This window comes from Megascapheus bottae, chromosome 2 (assembly GCF_031878675.1).
Source record: "Megascapheus bottae isolate mThoBot1 chromosome 2, mThoBot2.hap1, whole genome shotgun sequence".
In the NCBI taxonomy this organism is placed as follows: Eukaryota; Metazoa; Chordata; class Mammalia; order Rodentia; family Geomyidae; genus Megascapheus; species Megascapheus bottae.
The window spans coordinates 52,388,494-52,405,546 of NC_143510.1; the positions used below are offsets into that span (position 1 = coordinate 52,388,494).

Consider the following 17,053-nt stretch of genomic DNA (forward strand, 5'->3'; position numbering starts at 1 on the left):
TGCATTAATTCACATACATTGATACCCTTTCACATGTCTTGGTACCCATTACCCTCCCCCCCACACCCCACACCCGTCTTGGTCCAGTCATTCTTATGACCACTGGAATTGCCCTCATTCTTATGATCAAGCAGACCTAACTGTGGACATTTTATATTTGGCCTACATCTGGAGCAGAGGCAGGTTATAGTTTACCAAACCCTCTCCTTCCCCCCCACCCACCGCCTGCCCTGGGGGGTGTGGCAGAGAAACCCAACCAGAATTTCCAGCTTGCATAATGTGAGCAAACTTGTGGGCAGAGTGCAACCAGGACCAGGAGTCAGCTCTGCCCCAGCCTTTGACCTCCACGAGACGTGGATTTGAACTGTATCCCCTGGCCTCCTCCGAGCACCCCCTCTGCAGTGAGTCAGCACACCCCACCCTCTTCCGTGAAGACAGTGCTCCCCGAGGTAAGAGCCCATGTACCACCAGGCCCTTCCACCCTACATAAGGCAAATCCAACAACCCCCGGGGCTGTAGGATCTGGGACTATGACAGGGAATACACACACTGCCCCATAAAGAAGATTGCTGGGTAGAGGACAAGGAGCAAAGTCCTGTAATTGGAGGAGAGGAGACTGCATAGAGGCAAAAAGCCAGTACCCAGAGGAATCACCAACCAGAGCTGGTGCCATGGATGCCATGATCCGGCTCCTGCAGCTGCTGGTGCTGCTCCTGACCCTGCCCCTGCATCTCATGGTCCTGCTGGGCTTCTGGCAGCCCCTCTGTAAAACTTATTTCCCCTACTTGATGGCCATGTTGGTTACCAATACCAATCGCAAGATGGAGAGCAAGAAACAGGAGCTCTTCCACCCGCTGAAGCAGCTCATGGAAACCTCTGGCAAAGTGACACTGTTGGAGCTGGGCTGTGGCACGGGTGCCAATTTCCAGTTCTACCCACCTGGCTGCAAGGTCACCTGCCTAGATCCCAACCCCAATTTCAAGAAGTTCCTGACAAAGAGTATGGCAGAGAACAGACACCTCCAGTATGAGCGGTTTGTGGTGGCTTGTGGCGAGGACATGAAACAACTGGCCGATGGCTCCATGGATGTGGTGGTCTGCACGCTGGTCCTGTGCTCCGTGCAGAGCCCAAAGAGAGTCCTGAAAGAAGTCCAGAGAATTCTGAAGCCGGTAAGCAGGGTGGGAAGTGCACAGGCCTTGAGCAGACAAACCTGGCATTGGCTGCCCCTGAGTTCAGGGCTTCCCACCCCGCAATAGGCAAGCTAGCACCTATGATTCCCCCCAGTGCCCACCTGCTTCTCTGTGATTGGCCATCCCTGGACCCTGGGGAAACACGCAGAAACATCACCTAGCGCTAAAGTAGAGAAGCTGGGAAGGCACATAAAGAAATGAAATCAAATCAGGATCTGAGGGTTGGGGGCCTGGCTGGCCACTGGACACTAGATTACAGGCTCAAGCCTGTAATCTAGCTACTCAGGAAGTGGAGATCTGAGGATCACAGCTCAAAATCAGCCTGAGGGAAACAAGTTGAACAGTCTCTTATCTCCAATTAACCATCAAAACGCCAGAAGTATGGGGCCGGGAGTTTGGTTTAGTGGTAGAGTGCTTGCCTAGCATGCACAAGTTCAATTCCTAGGTACCATATACATAGAAAAGGCCAGAAATGGTGCTGTGGCTCAAGTGGTAGAGTGCTAGTCTTGAAAGAAAGCCCAAGGACAGAGCCCTGAGTTCAAGCCCCAGGACTGACCAAAAAAAAAAGCTGATAGTGGAGCTGTAGCTTAAGTGATAGAGTGCAGTGACGACCTTGAGCAAAGAAGCTTAAGGGAGAGTGCCCAAGCCTTGAGTACAAGCCCCACTAATGGTGAAACTAAGAAAAAGGGAGGGAGAAGAGGAAGGAAGGAAGGAAGGAAGGAAGGAAGGAAGGAAGGAAGGAAGGAAGGAAGGAAGGAAGGAAAGAAGTTAGTTTGGGGCATGAGAACTGAGGGCAGAGGAGGTGAGCAGGCCATTTGCAGGGATAAAAGAACCCTGCTCTGTACGTGCTAGGTCTCAGAGCTGGAAGACCACCAGCCGAAGAAGTCATATAAGCCATTAGTCAATTGGTTATTGTTTCCTGTCCTGGACTTTGAAATGCGAGGGCAGGGGCTGACTGGCAGCACGTGCATATGTGCTTGCTTGCTTGACTGATGCACTATCACTCCAGCCACATCCAGACTCAGACACATGCACCCTTAGAAGACCAGACCTGGATATCAAGAAAAGATGTCACTGGAGATACATTTGGACATCACTATGTGCCGTGGTAATTCAGTGAACCACCTAGGGAAAGTCTAGTCGGGGAAGAAGAGCTTGTGGAGTCTTCACTTTGGTCAGGTCAACCTCTGTGTTTTCCTAGAATATACAGAATATCCAGGAATCAGCTGTGGTCTTCACTTGAGTCTCTAGAAAGAAACTGGGCATGCCAGGTGCTGGTGGCTCAGACCTGTAATCCTAACTGCTCAGGAGGCTGAGATCTGAGGATTGCCGTTCAAAGCCAGCCTGGGCTGGCTATTAGACTATACGAAAGTCTATTAGACTCTTACAATAAATTACTTCAATAAACTACTTGGCAAAAGCCTGAAGTGGCACTATGGTTCACATGGTAGAGCATTGTAGCCTTGAGCAAAATATGCTCAATCAAACACAGTGACTAGGCCCTGAGTTCAAGCCCCAAGACCTCCACAAGAGGGGGGGGGGGGAGAGAGAGAGAGAGAGAGAGAGAGAGAGAGAGAGAGAGAGAGAGAGAGAGAGAGAGAGAGAGAGATACTGGGCACATATCTCTGTACACAGAGAGATTTCTGAGTCTGTTTCTCAGACAGATGGACTGTCTAGACAGATCTCTCTCTGGCCATCCTTTAAAGATCTCTCACTAGGGGCTGGGGGCTGGGGGCTGGAGGCTCATACCCCTGTAATCTTAGCTACTTAGGAGGCTGAGATCTGAGGATCAAGGTTTAAAACCTGCCCCAGCACAACAGCAGACAAATCTGAGGCTTTTATATGCAATTAAACAGCCAAAAAAAAAAAGTTTTTAAAAAGCTGTGGCTCAAGTCATAGAGCACCAAGTTGATATGAAAATCCCAAGTGAAGCTAGGTGTAATCCTAGCTCCACAGAAAACAACAACAAAACCCAAGTGACAGTGTAAAGCAGTACTGACTTTGAGTCCCAGTCTGAGACTTAACAAACGAACTAACTAATCATCTATGGGGCTAGAAGCATGGCTCAAGTGATAGAGCATCAGTCAGTGAGAAAAAGTATTAGATACTGAGTTCAAGTCCCAGTCTCAACGAAAATAAATAAAGTGTAAGGCTCTGAATTCAAGCTCCAGTACTGGCTTGAAAAAACAATGAGGCTGGGAGCATGGCCTAGTGGTAGAGTGCTTGCCTAGCATGCATGAAGTCCTGGGTTCCATTCCTCTGTACCACATACACAGAAAAAGCTGGAAGTGGTACTGTGGCTCAAGTGGTAGAGCACGGCCTTAGGAAACCTCAAGAACAGTGCCCAGGCCCTCAGTTCAAGCCCCAGGACTGGCAAAAAAAAAAAAAAAAAAAAAGACCTGATATTTTCCCAGCCATCCCCTCTCTCAGTAGTTGTTAGAAACTTTCTGGTTTGGGTTTTGGTTTTTGTTTGTTTGCTTGCTTGCTTGTTTGTTTTTCAGTCATGGGCCTTGAACTCAGGGCCTGGACCCTGACCCTGAGTTGTTTTCACCCAAGGCTACCATTTTGAGCCACAGCACCACTTCGGGCTTTTCAGTGGCTAATTGGAGATAAAAGTCTCACGGGACTTTCTTGCTCAGACTGTCTTCAAGCCACAATCCTTAGATCTCAGCCTCCTGATTAGCTGGCTTTGCAGATGTGAGCCACTAACACTAGCTAGCCACTAGCACTGGGCTTCTTTCCATGACCTACGAGGAAAAGAAGGAACAGGGGATATGGGAAACATCCAAGACAGGACAGTTTGTTCTAGAAACCCTCAGACAGATGCACTGCTCCCACTTCACAAAGAGGTTGAACAGGCTTGGTGAGAAGGAAGGAGGTTTGGTTGGGAGGAGCCGGTGGAGCAGTCAGTGACTCTGCCTCTCTCCTCCCCAGGGAGGGATGCTGCTGTTCTGGGAGCACGTGGCTGAGCCTCAAGGAAGCTGGGCCCACAAGTGGCAGCACATTTTGGAGCCCACCTGGAAACACATTGGGGATGGCTGTCACCTCACCAGAGAGACCTGGAAGAACCTTGAGAATGCCGGGTTCGCAGAAGTGCAAATGGAATGGCAGCCCCCTCCTTTCAAATGGTTACCTGTTGGCCCTCACATCATGGGAAAGGCCATCAAATAAGCTTTACCTCCAGCCCTCAGGACAGCCATTCATCCCCTCCCTGGCCTCCAGTCACCAGCTAAGTCTACCTTCTACAGAAAGAGATCCAGAATACCATAACCCCTCTAGATATCACCTTAATAATTGCAATGTTTAATGTTTAAAAAACAAAGATATCACAAAAGGAATGGGAGATGCTTCTCTTCAGCATTCCCTATGTTCTCCCTGCCTCCTACTTTCACCACCCCTCCTCTCAATCCCTCCAAAAGGAGGCAATCTTTTTTTTTTGGGGGGGGGGTTGTGGGGTTTGAACTCTGGGCTTGGGCGCTATCCCTGAGCTCTTCAGCTCAAGGCTAGTGCTGTACTACATTAAGCTACAGCACCACTTCCAGATTTCTGGTGATTAATGGGAGGTCAGAGCTGGGCGCGGTGGCTCACTCCTGTAATCCTCGCTACTAAGGTGACTGAGATCTGAGGAATGCGGTTCAAAGCCAGCCTGGGCACTAAAGTCTAACCAACAACAACAAAAAATGTCTCATGGACTTTTGTGCCCAGGTAGGCTTTGAATTATGATCCTCAGATCCCAGATGCCTGAGTAGCTAGGATTACAAGTGTGAGCCAACAGCAGCTGGCAGGGATACAATCTTTATACCAGATCACACTCTTTTCTGTGTATGTATGTCAATCCTAGGGCTTGAACTGAGAGCCTGGGTGTAGATCCTGAACTTTCTTGCTCTAGGCTAGTGTTCTGCCACTTGAGCCACCACAGCTCCATTTCTGACTTTTTGGAAGTTTACTCGAGATGAGAAAGTCATGGACTTCTTGCCTGGGCAGCCTTTGAATCACAATCTTCAGATCTCAGCCTCCTAAAGAGCTAGGATTAGCTCCCCACACCCAGCTTCACCCAGTCACACTTTTAATTGCAAATCCTTGGACTTTGCCTTCCCACCTCCCCATCCCTTACCCACACCCCCATAGTGCCATTTCCCCTGCCCACGTCCTGAGGGTATACCCATGCACCCCTTGGAACTAGGTCCAAAGTCACTGCTCTGGGCCACCTGAACCTACTGCACCCACCACCATCACCTTTGTCCTGAGGTGCCAGGGTGCCAGAGAGAAGCCAAGCCCCTGTACCCAAGAGGAAGAATCCAGAGACAATAAAGAATCCAAAGAGTTATGTTTCTTTCTTCCAATCTTTTTCAATAAATAAACAAAACCTACTAGACTAATGCAGCAAACTAAGGTCAGAGGAGAGGGGAAACTAGGGAGGGAGGAGCCCCTGAGTCCACGACACAATGTCCTCCCTGGCCCTCCAGCTAAGGCACTTTGGGGGAGCCAGGTTACATGGGGTAACTGGGGAAGGGAGAGGTCGGGGTGACTGGGGAGGATTAGGATCCCTTCTTCTGCCTTCCTGCCCTGTCCACAGCCTTCCTCAGCATTCTAAAGGGAAATTGGAGGGTTGGTTCTCCCGGGTGGGAGAGGTCCTCATGCCTTGAGGAAGCAGGCCCTGCCAAGTCCTGTTGCCATCCCAGCAACCCTCTCCACTTCTTCATTCTGGGGTTCCACTCAAGAAGGAATAAAGGGAAGCCCTGGCCAGCAAGGGGCAGAGGAAGCTAGGCAGAGGCTGGCACAGGATGCCCATTTGGGCCCAGTTCAGAGTGTCCATCGGTAGGCAAGATGGGGTGTGTGTCCGGGCCCTCCCTGCGAGGGGTGCCCCAGCTGCTTCTCAGAATGGTGCCCGTCTTCTCCTCCTTGAATTGCTGTCGATCCTCCCGAGGGATTTTCACGGCATGGTACTGGGGCACGGTGGCCTCGGGGTGCTTCGCCCGCTTGAAGAATCCCATCTGTATAGACACCACACCAGGCCATGGAGAGCTTGCAGGGCTGTGGACCCTGGAGCAGACAGCAGGACAGGACAGCACAGCACAGCACCTTGCCCTTGCTTTCACAGCAGGCAGCCCACAGGGCAGTGCCAGGGCTGCCAGGACCTGCATGCTCATTCACAGTGAGAGGAACACCAGGATGGAAGCCCAGGCACAGAACTGAGCCACTGAAAAATAGGTTTGAAGCTAGGGCACCAAGACCTCTGACTCCAAAGGTTTCTACCCACTCAATTTTCTTTAAAAAAAAAAAATTGTGCCAGTCCTGGGGCTTGAACTCTAGGCCTGGGTACTGTCCTTGAGCTTTTTTACTCAAGGGTAGCACTCTACCACTTGAGCCACAGCTCCACTTTTGGCTTTTAGCGGTTAAATGGAGATAAGAATCTCACAAGCTGGATGCCTGTGCTTCATGCCTGTAATCCTAGCTACTACTCAGGAGGCTGAGATCTGAGGATCCCAGTTCAAAACCAGTCCAAGCAGGAAAGTCCATAAGACTCTTACCTCCAATTAACTACCTAAAAACCTGGAAATAAAGTTGTAGCTCAAGTGGTAGAGCTCTAGCCTTGGGCAAAAGAGCTCAGGGACAGTACCAAGGCCCCAAGTTCAAGCCCAATGACCAGGAAAAAAAAGAAAAGAAAAAAAATTGTCACAGACTTTCCTGCCCAGGCTGGCTTCAAACCATGATCCTCAGATTTCAACTTCCTGAGTAGTCAGGAACATAGATGCGAGACACTGGTGCCCAGCTACCACTCTGGTTTCTTCAGGGACCTCAAACCTCATAAATATACACTGTTTGTATGGTGGGCACCATCTTGCTCTGAGCTCCACCCTGAATCATGGCCGTGCTGACACAATACACCAAGATGACAATGCATTCCTTGCACCCTCACAATCAGAACTGTCAAGACTCCTTCATGCCCAGGCTACAGAACATCTCCTTACACACTCGTATCTGCACACTCATGCCTGTAGAGAAGACATGCAGGGAGGCACTCCTCATGCCCACATGCCCACACTCCTCCAGCCTCCCCCTCTTCATGGAGCCCCTCGGCTGTGGGTACTCATCCTGATCATCTCACCCCAGTTGCTACCTCTCTTGGCCCACATGCCAACGCCTCTCTTTACCCTGCGCCCTTCCCTTCCTGATCCCTTGAATGCTGGCAGCTGAACTTACCACGCACGTACATACACACATGCACACACACACACAACGGTTACCCCACAGTCCCTGGACCCCCAGCTTCCATGGCTGAGGGCTGCACGGCCAGATGGGCCTGGTGATAGTTGGTGGGAATGGCTGAGCTCTGACCGCTCCGATGGAAGAAGCCACACTGGGATGTGGAGGGAGAAAGGAGGGAAAGAGGATGGCGAAACTGAGGACGGAGGAGCCCTTTCCTCCGCTGGTAGCAGAAAGGCAAGCACCCAGGAGCCGGCTTCCTGAACACATCCCGCTCCTCTAAGAATGGACACATCTCCAACAGCTTGGGTGCCACTCCAGAGCCGGGTCCCCTGCTGGCCCACACTGGCTGCTGGGTGTGCTCGGTGCCATGACTGGGCTGAAGGAATGCATGGGCAGTGAAGTCTTGCACTTCAGATGAATTGCAGCCCCGCCGGGGACCTATGGGCCAGGGAGGACAGGCCCCTCCACACACACACACACACACACACACACTGACATGTACATGTGTGTGCTTGGATGTTGAGTCCCACATAGCACCGGAAGTCCATGACAGCTCTGGGCAGATGAGATTGGTTCCATGTGGAGCCTGGAGTCTCCTGTAGACACTTCCCTGGAACTACTTCACACACAGCAGTCCTGGCCACAGCTTCCTTGCCAGCCTTCAAGGCCACACTTCCCTGCCACCCTGGCTTCACCTACCATGGTCATTCTGAAAGGCACAGGCCACACCCACCCATCCTGTTCACCTGCACATGCTACCCAGGGCCCCCACTTGAACAGTCAGAGGACCCTTCTTTTTTTTTTTTTTTTTGCCAGTCCTGGGCTTGAGCTCAGGGCTTGAGCGCTGTCCTTGGACTTTCTCAAGGCTAGCACTCTACCACTTGAGCCTCAGCACCACTTCCGGCTTTTTCCTATGTATGTGGTACTGAGGAATCGAACCCGGGTCTTCGTGCATGCCAGGCAAGCACTCTACCACTAGACCAAACTCCCGGCCCAGAGGACCCTTCTTTATAAGGCCTGGCTTGGCAGTCACCTCAACTTTCTTCCTCTGAACTCACACCCACAATCTCAGCACCATACCTTCCACCTTGTCCTTGACTACAAGGCTCACTATCCTACAGACTATAAACTTCCTAAGGACAAGATTTGGACCTGCATGGTCTTTGAAATGTCCAGGTATGATAGAGCTCCCGGTGCATGCTGGGTAAGGTGCTCAGTGTACAGTCATTGAACATGACTGTGTGGGTGAGTGAGGAAACAGCAGTAGGGGAGACTGGCTAGGATTCCAGCCTCCATCAGCCCCCACCCCTCCCTAAGCCTCACCTTCCACAGCAGCAGCACCAACAGTGCCAACACCAGCAACCCAGCCAGGACAGCCAGAAGGATAATCCACCAGGGAACTCCTTCTGCCACCACAGCCATGGGGTCCAAGTATACCATCACTGGGATCTGTGGAGCAAGGGGTTAATGGGGTGAGAGCTAGAGAAGGGAGAGAGGAGGAGGGAGGAGAGGCCCCAGCCCCCTGCTCACCATGGTGGAGGCATCTCTGAGCACCAAGTTCTTGATGGAGGACTTCACTGTGATGTTGGCTCGAACAATCACTTCAAGGGACTTCACAGCTGTGTATTCCTGACAGGACAGAGAGGAAGATCTTCCTCCTAAATGCTCTGGATCCTCCTCCTCCCGCCTCTCCCTCCCCAATCCCAGCATCTGATCATAAATGGAACAGTATCTAACACAGTGCCTCAGGTACACAAGGGAGAAGTAGACGTGAGTCCTGGTCCAGTCCTCACCTCCAGAAACGTGCTATTCCAGAGGCGGCCCCAGACACGCAGCACAGCAGCCCGGTCGAAGCTGTAGAGTGGACAACTGAACACCACACAGTTGGCCGTGCCCCGGGCACAGTCCTGAGGACACAGACAGTCAGGGCTCTGAGCCACTCAACCCCACACCACTTAGCCAACCCATCTCTCCCATTCTCCTGGCCTGACCTCTAACTCTCCCTGCAGCAAATCTTCCTCTGTTTTTTGTTTGTTTGTTGTCAGTCCTAGGGCTTGAACTCAGGGCCTGGAATCTATTCCTGAGCCACAGAGACACCTCCAGCTTTTTTCTGTTTATGTGACACTGAGGAATTGAACCCAGGTCTTCAGGAATGCTAGACAAGCACTCTACCACTAAGCCACCTTCCCAACCTGGAAGTCTTCCTCTGTGCTTCCAAGTAGTTGTGGGCCACATGCCTGTAATCCTAGCAACTCAGGATGCTAAGATCTGAGGATCGAGGTTCAAAGCCAGCCTGAGTAGGAAAGTCTGTGAGACTCTTATCTCCTAATAACCATCTAAGAGCCGGAAGTGGAGCTGTGAACTCAAGTGGTAGAGTGCTAGACTTGAGCAAAAAAAGCTCCGGGACAGCATCCAGGCCCTGAATTCAAGCTCGGGTCTTAACACCAAAAAAAAAAAAGGAAAGGGAAAGAAAGAAAGAAAGAAAGAAAGAAAGAAAGAAAGAAAGAAAGAAAGAAAGAAAGAAAGAAAGAAAAGTAACTTCCTACCCAAATCTAAGCTATTTGTCTCTTACTTCACAACAATGGGCCGAGTAGCTTCCTCAACTGAGGCTTGAGCCACAGCCAAGTCATTTTGCTTTGGCTATTTTTTTTTTCAGCTGAACCCATGTTTTGCCCAAGGCCAGCCTCAAAGAGCAACCCTCTACCTCTGCCTCTCAAGTTGGCTGGATTACAGGTACGTCCCATCGCTCCTAGATGTTTTAAGAGCTGATTTTTTTATTGTAATTAATAGAAGGGTTACATTATATTCGTTATATAGAAGGTGCATTACTTCACAAACATTGATACCCCTTCTCATGTTTTTGTTCCTATTTCCCTCCCCCCCAGCTCCTCCCCTCATCTTTTCCCCCCTTCCCTATCCTATTTCAAATAAACATATATGCAATATACAAGATAACAAGGTAACAATATGAGATAACCAAGGGACAACAAGAGAGATGAGAAATAACATAGTACATTAAGGACAACAATCACACGTTATATAGCTCTTATTTCCATATCCTGGAGGTCCTTTCATATGTATCTAGGTTTTGCCCTATTGTAAACCTCTGCTAGGAGAGTCCAAGGTTTATACTAATTATGACAAATGAGGGAAACCATTGAGCCTATGTTCCTTTGAGTCTGGCTTACTTCACTTAATATGATTTTTTCCAAGTCTTGCCATTTCCTACAAATGGGGCGATGTCATTCTTTCTGACCGCAGCATAGAATTCCATTGTGTATAAATACCACATCTTGTTGATCCACTCATCAATTGAGGGACATCTGGGTTGGTTCCCTATCTTTGCTATAGTAAATAGTGCTGCAATGAACATCGTTGTGCTAGTGGATTTAGTATGTCCTTGTTTCTGGACCATTGGGTAAATGTCAAGTAGTGGAATTGCTGGTTCATAGGGGACTGGCACAACTGGCTAAGCACCTGCTGAAAACTAAAGTTGGGTCCTTCTATGTCACCCTGCACCAGGATTAACTCCAAATGAGTCAAAGGCCTCAAGGTAAAAGCAGATACACTGAAAGGAATAGGAGATGCACTAGGTCTCCTTGGCACAAGTCGAAACTTTCTTAATAAAGACTCAGAAACACAACACATCAAAGACAGTTTGGATAAGTGGGACTGCATTAAACTGCAGAGCTTCTGTGTGGCAAAGGACATGGCTGGCAAGCTACTACTCTGTTGGTGGGAGTGTAAACTCATTCAACCACTACGGAAAGCAGTATGGCGGTTCCTCAAAAGACTAAACAAAGAGCTGATTTTTTTTGAACCCAGGCTGTCCTGGATCCTCAATCCTCCTCCTCCTATAAATGGGATTACAGTCCTGCACTCCCAGGCCTAGCCCTTCATAGCATCCTTCAAACATGGAAATTGCGGCCCAAGGGGACCGTCACCAGTCCACCTGGATCACAAAGCCAGCAAGGCTAGAAAACAGCAAAGAAGATATTTGGACTGTATATCACCTTTGTAATAACAATAAAAAAAACAAATTTTTAAAAACTAATTTATTTAGAGGTAGATTCCTCTATGGAAAAGCTACAAGCCTGCCCTAAGAGAATTCACTGAAATAGGGTGAGACTGCCCCAAAGGAACTGCTAGAGGCAAGGAACTCAGACCTAAAGCCATCTGACCCAATCACCACCAACAATGCACTGGCCAACAGTAAACCGGCCTGGTGGTTCACGCCTGTAATCCTAGCTACTGAGGAAGTTGGGATGTGAGGATCAAGGTTCAAAGCCAACTCTGGCACAAAAAGACCTGAGACTCTTATCTCCAATTAACCTCTAGAAAACAGGAAGTGAGGCTTGGTTCAAGAGTAGGGCATTAGCCTTGAGCTGAAGAACTCAGGAGCAGTGCCTAGGCAAAGTTCAAGCCCTGTGACCCATAAACAAATAGCAAAAAAAAAAAAAAAAAGGTACTATGGTAAACCAATCCTTTGTCACATTCCATGTACAGAGAATAGCTTTGAGGATGTTACCTTTCTGTTTATACCTTGTGAACAACTCAAGAATCCTTGGTAAGGGCTGAGAGTTTGGCCTAATGGTAGAGTGCCTGCCTAGCATGCAGGCAGACCAGGGTTCAATTTCTTGGTACCACAAATGGTTCTGTGGCTCAACTGCTAGAGCTTTAGCCTTGAGAAAGCCCAAGGACAATGCTCAGATCCTGAGTACAAGCCCCAGGACAGGCAAAAAAAGAAAAGAATACTTGGTAGTTCATACCTGTAATACTAGCAATTCAGGAGGCTGAGATCACAACTTGAAGCAAGCCCAGGCAAGAAAGTCAGAGAGACTTTCATTGCTACTTAGCCATGAAAAATAGGCATGAGCCACCACACCTGGCTAATAAGGTCTATTCCAAAGTTCTTCTTAAACAAGGAAATTCTCAGAGGAAATCAGTCCTATAGAGAATGTAACAAAAACTAGAGCAATCCAGGCAACGGGTGCTGTCGCTCACGCCTGTAATCCTAGCTACTCAGGAGGCTGAGATCTGAGGATCAAGGTTCAAAGCCAGTCAGGGCACAAAAGGACCTGAGACTCTTATCTCCAATTAACCTCTAGAAAAGGGAAATGGGGCTTGGCTCAAGGGTAAGGCAGTAGCCTTGAGCTAAGAGCTCAGGCCATTTGAAGCCCTCCCACCAAAAAAAAAAAAACTAGGGCAACCACTCAGGAGGCTGAGATCTGACAATCAAAGTTTAAAGCCAGCCCAGGCACTAAAGTCTGTGAGATTCTTATCTCCAGTTAACCACCAGAAAACCAGAAGTGGCACTGTGGCTCAAGGGATAGGACTGTAACCTTGAGCTGAAAAGCTTAAGGACAGCACCCAGGCCCAGAGTTCAAGCCCCACGATTGGCAAAAAAAAAAAAAAAGAGCAACCATAGACTCTCATGTTCAGAATCCCAAGTTTTATTACTTGTGCATACGTGGGGGGGGTATCTGTGAGTGTGTGTGTGTGTGTGTGTGTGTGTGTGTGTGCCTGGTCCTGATTCTGGGCTTGAACTCAGGGCTTGGGTACTGTCCCCAAACTTTATTTGCTTAAGGCTAGTATCCTACTACTTGAGCCACAGCTCCGCTTCTAGCTTTTTTGGTGGTTAATTAAAGATAAAAGTCTCACAAACTTTGCTTCCCAGGCTGGCTTTGAACCTTGATCCTCATATCTCAACTTCCTGAGTAGCTAGGATTACAGGCGTGAGCCACTGGCCTCCATCTGGCTCCCCTGAGTTCTCTAGTTTGTCTCAGACCATGCTCTCTAGAGAGGCTGAGGCCCTGAAGGATGAAGTATAACTGCCTCTCTGACAGGGGTACATGAGCTAGTCTACCTCCTTACAGCCCCCTACAAAGGTGGTAGGTATACTGCCAAACAACATCCCCACCACATTCTTACTGCCAGTACCATCCTACATATAGAATATACACACATATACACATACATAAATATCATAGATTTTTCATGTTTATATCAAAAAGTATAATATATATATATATTACCATGGCAAAACCTCTTTGTGGAATTAATATACATTATTAAATGGTGAGAAACAAATAAGTAAACCAGGCTTTGTTATGAGATGGAAACTAGCAAGAAGGAGGTAGATCACCAGAGTGAATGAGAGAGAACATGGTCAAATCCTAAATGCATATCTGCATTTAGGCCAGGAGTTTGGCCTAGTGGTAGAGTGCTTGCCTAGCATGCACGAAGACCCGGTTTGATTCCTCTGTACCACATTCATAGAAAAAAGCTAGAACTGGTGCTGAGGCCCAAGTGTAGAGCTCTAGCCTTGAGAAAGCCCAAGGACAGTGCTCAGGCCCTGAGCCCAAAGCCCAGGACTGGGAAAAAGAAAAGAAACTAGGTTCTGGTGGCTCACACCTGTAATGCTAGCTACTCAGGAAGCTGAGATCTGAGGATCACAGTTCAAAGACAGTCCAAGCAGACAAATCCAAGAGATTTTTATCTCCACCAGCAAAAAAGCCAAAAATAGAAGCATAGTTCAAGCAGTAGGAAGTGAAAATGTTGCTGAAAAGGGTAGAGTTCTAGACCTGAGCAAAAAATGCCAAGTGAGAGCTTGATACCCAGAGTTAAAAACCACAATACATAAATGTATACACACAGAGAGAGAGAGGGAGAGAGAGAGAGAGGAAAAGAAAAAACTAGAGCTAGCTACTCAGGAGGCTGTGATCTGAGGATCGTAGTTCAAAGCCAGACCAGGCAGGAAAGTCTCCAATTTATCAGAAAACCATTAAGTGGCACTGTAGCTCAAAGTAGTAGAGTGATAGCCTTGAGCTGAAGGGCTCAGAAACAGCATCCAGGCCCAGAGTTCAAGCCTTACTACCAACAACAACAAAAAAAAAAAAAAAAAAAGCTAGATGTTTTGACCTCATAAAAATGAAGCAAGTGGTCCTTTCACTAACCTCCTGAGAACAATGGATAGATCTCAAGGATTAACTCCATCCCATCTCTTACAAAACGTAGAGCTGTATGTGACTGCAAGGAGAATGTGTTGCTTGGCTGATGAGCTGTCTTGTAGGTCCAGTGCCCTGCTCTGCAGTGAGCACTTGGCGCTGGGGGGAGGTGGGAGGGGGGGCTGCCTCTCAGGTTCCCCCACCCTCAAGTTGTGCAGCAAGTACCTTGTTCAGGCATTTAGCCACCCCATGATTTTACAGGCTACCACCCCACTCCCCGAAGACCTACCACCTTGAAGCCACATGTCCCTGCCGCAGCCCCCTCCATCACACCACACCACATTCCATCCATGGTGGCTCATCACACTCGCCCTGCCCTCACCAGGGTGATGTTTTTCTTCTTCCCAGAAGAGGACACTGGCCACCAAGATGTGCTGGGCTCTAGCTGCCCCTGAGGCTCCTGCTGCTCTGGTGGCTCCAGCTCCCGCCGTCTCCTCTCCCTGCTATCCACATCCTGGATGTAAGGGGGAAGGGACCCGTGAGGATGCCCCGCCAAATGCAGCAATCCTGAGATGCTATCTCCTCCCCACCACCCACACGCACTACCCCCCCAACTTCCCTCAGGAGTCCAGCCCTACCCGCCCTGCCTAAGTCTCTCACCAGGTGAAGTATGTTGGGCCTGGGGGAACAAAGAACTTTCTGTCCCAGCCCTTGTCCTCCCTCCAGCTCCACCCGCATGGGATACAGCAGCCACTTCCCGTTGGCAATCTCGTGAGGCCACATGATGTTCAGGAACGCAGAGCCCAGGGTGTTGAGGGACTGGCCTTGGTTGGAGACCTGGGGGCACAAGCTGGTATGAAGAGAGGATGCTCCAATTCTGGGCAGACCCTAAGCCACAGAGATGGAGGGGACCAGGCTGAGGGGAAGAGTGTCAACAAAGATGCAGGATCTAGAGCAGACCAGGCATGCTTTCCTCCCTACACTACACCAGGCAAACCTGGCCACACCCTAGGCAGAGGTGAGAAAGGCCCCAACCAAGCGAAAGCGTTGTTCTCTGTCAACACCAGCTCTGCCCTGAGGTCCTGTCCCTCAGCTAAAGCCACAACAGAACAGTTCCCCCCAGCTCATCCAGCTTCTACCTCTTGGTCAAAATACCTAGCTGAGACTCCAACATGAGCATCTGCCCACAGCTGGGTCTGGGTGAGGCCAGAGACTACAGACTCATTAGACCACCCTGCTGCCACAGGGCAAAGCCCCGGCCTTGGGACAGTTCCCAGCCTCTCCTCTAGGCCAAGAAGAAGCACCAATAGTCAGCAATTTACTCCTGTCATGCTAGCTACTAGGGAGGCTGAGACCTGAGGATTCCAGTTTGAAACCAGACAGAGCAGGCAAGTCTATGAGACTGTCCTCTCCAACTAACCAGCCAGAAGTGGAGCTGTGGTTCAGTGGTAGAGCATTAAGCCTTGAACCAAAAAAAAAAAAGCTAAAAGACAGCGCCCAGGCCCTGAGTTCAAGCCTCAATACCAGTACAGAAGAAGGAAGAGGAAGAGAAGAAGGAGCAGAAACTTACCGTGACCTCATATTTGACCTTGCTGCCCACATCCCGCTCAGACAACATGGCGCTCTCACCCTTCACCACGCCAGAGAAGAAGAGTTGCTGGGGTGTGACCACCCTGGAGTGGAGGGGCAAAACAGGGGGCTGATGAGGCCTGGGGTCTGGCTGACTGGAGTTTGGAGGGTAATGGCAAGTGAGGCAGAACCCAGGCCAGGGTTTGGGCATGGCAGTGCCCCGCCTTCCCATCTTCCAGATGAAATGCCCACTCAGCCAGGCCTTACCCTGCAATGGACAGTGGCAGCTCAATGAAGACGTGGGCCCGAACAACAACTGGACGCAGCGTCTGCTCACTGATCCTGGCATGTGGACAGGGGCAGGTGGGGTCAGCGAGCACAGGCCTCCCTCCCCCACCCCACCATGAAGCCAGCCCAACTCTCTCCTTATTCCTCCCTGCCAGACTCACGTGGCCAACTGCAGCTCCACCTCCAGCTCTGTGGTCTCGATGGTGATCCCAGAGGTGGCCAGGATGAGGTAGAAGGTGAGCTAGGCCAGTGTGGACAGATAGAGTCAGGGGAGGGCAGGGCTTCAGGAAGGAGCCACTCAGACAGGGCTAAGTGCAGACATGCCAACCTGGGCACCTCTCTTCATCGGATTCCCCAGCTCACACTCAACACGGGAGGCATTCTCATTGGATAGGCAGAGTGGCTTCTCCTGGTGTATAGAGAGGGAGACAGGTCAGTTGGGGTTATCAGAGCCCCTGAAGAGTCCCCCCGCCGCCCCCCACACACACTCCAGCCCAAGGTCCTCACCTCAGAGTTGAGGGCCCGGACTCCTGAGTAGTGTAGCGAGGAAGGGAGGGTGATCAGAAGCTGGGCTTCATGAGCATCGTCCCCATCAGCCTGGGGCTGGGCTGGGTTCGAGGGCAGGTTGGTGACCATCAGCTCCAGGCCGATGACAGGCTGTCCACTCAATGCAAATAGGGCTGTTGTCCCATCCACATCCCTGAAGAGTCACACCCTCACTCACGACAAGATCTGAGTCCTTCCCCTAGTTTTCCTTCCCAGCCCGCACTCCAAAACCAGGTACTGAAAACCACACACCAGCCCAGGCCAGGTCTCTGTTAGGCAAAGATGAGAATCAGGAGACGTCTA

At 50.0% G+C, this 17,053-nt stretch overlaps 2 protein-coding genes across 5 annotated transcripts in view; one reads left to right on the forward strand and one right to left on the reverse strand.

Annotated features, from left to right (window-relative positions):
* Positions 1-401: 401 nt before the first annotated feature.
* Positions 402-5,517, forward strand: Tmt1b (thiol methyltransferase 1B). Its single transcript, XM_090327037.1, has 2 exons — positions 402-1,169; positions 4,125-5,517. The coding sequence occupies exons 1-2, from the start codon at positions 672-674 to the stop codon at positions 4,359-4,361; spliced, it is 735 nt and encodes a 244-aa protein (XP_090183163.1). The 5' UTR covers positions 402-671; the 3' UTR covers positions 4,362-5,517.
* The window catches only part of Itga7 (integrin subunit alpha 7), a 28,685-nt gene continuing 17,137 nt past the window's right edge, over positions 5,506-17,053 (reverse strand). For all 4 annotated transcript variants that reach the window (XM_090327026.1, XM_090327007.1, XM_090326996.1 and 1 more), the window contains 11 exons: positions 16,712-16,904; positions 16,533-16,613; positions 16,366-16,445; positions 16,184-16,258; positions 15,918-16,020; positions 15,008-15,184; positions 14,730-14,861; positions 9,194-9,307; positions 8,931-9,029; positions 8,724-8,849; positions 5,506-6,184 (listed from right to left, as the gene is read on the reverse strand). In XM_090327026.1, coding sequence (XP_090183152.1) covers positions 5,954-6,184; positions 8,724-8,849; positions 8,931-9,029; positions 9,194-9,307; positions 14,730-14,861; positions 15,008-15,184; positions 15,918-16,020; positions 16,184-16,258; positions 16,366-16,445; positions 16,533-16,613; positions 16,712-16,904 — 1,411 coding nt within the window. In that variant the 3' untranslated portion in view covers positions 5,506-5,953. The remainder of the gene's footprint in view (positions 6,185-8,723; positions 8,850-8,930; positions 9,030-9,193; positions 9,308-14,729; positions 14,862-15,007; positions 15,185-15,917; positions 16,021-16,183; positions 16,259-16,365; positions 16,446-16,532; positions 16,614-16,711; positions 16,905-17,053) is intronic.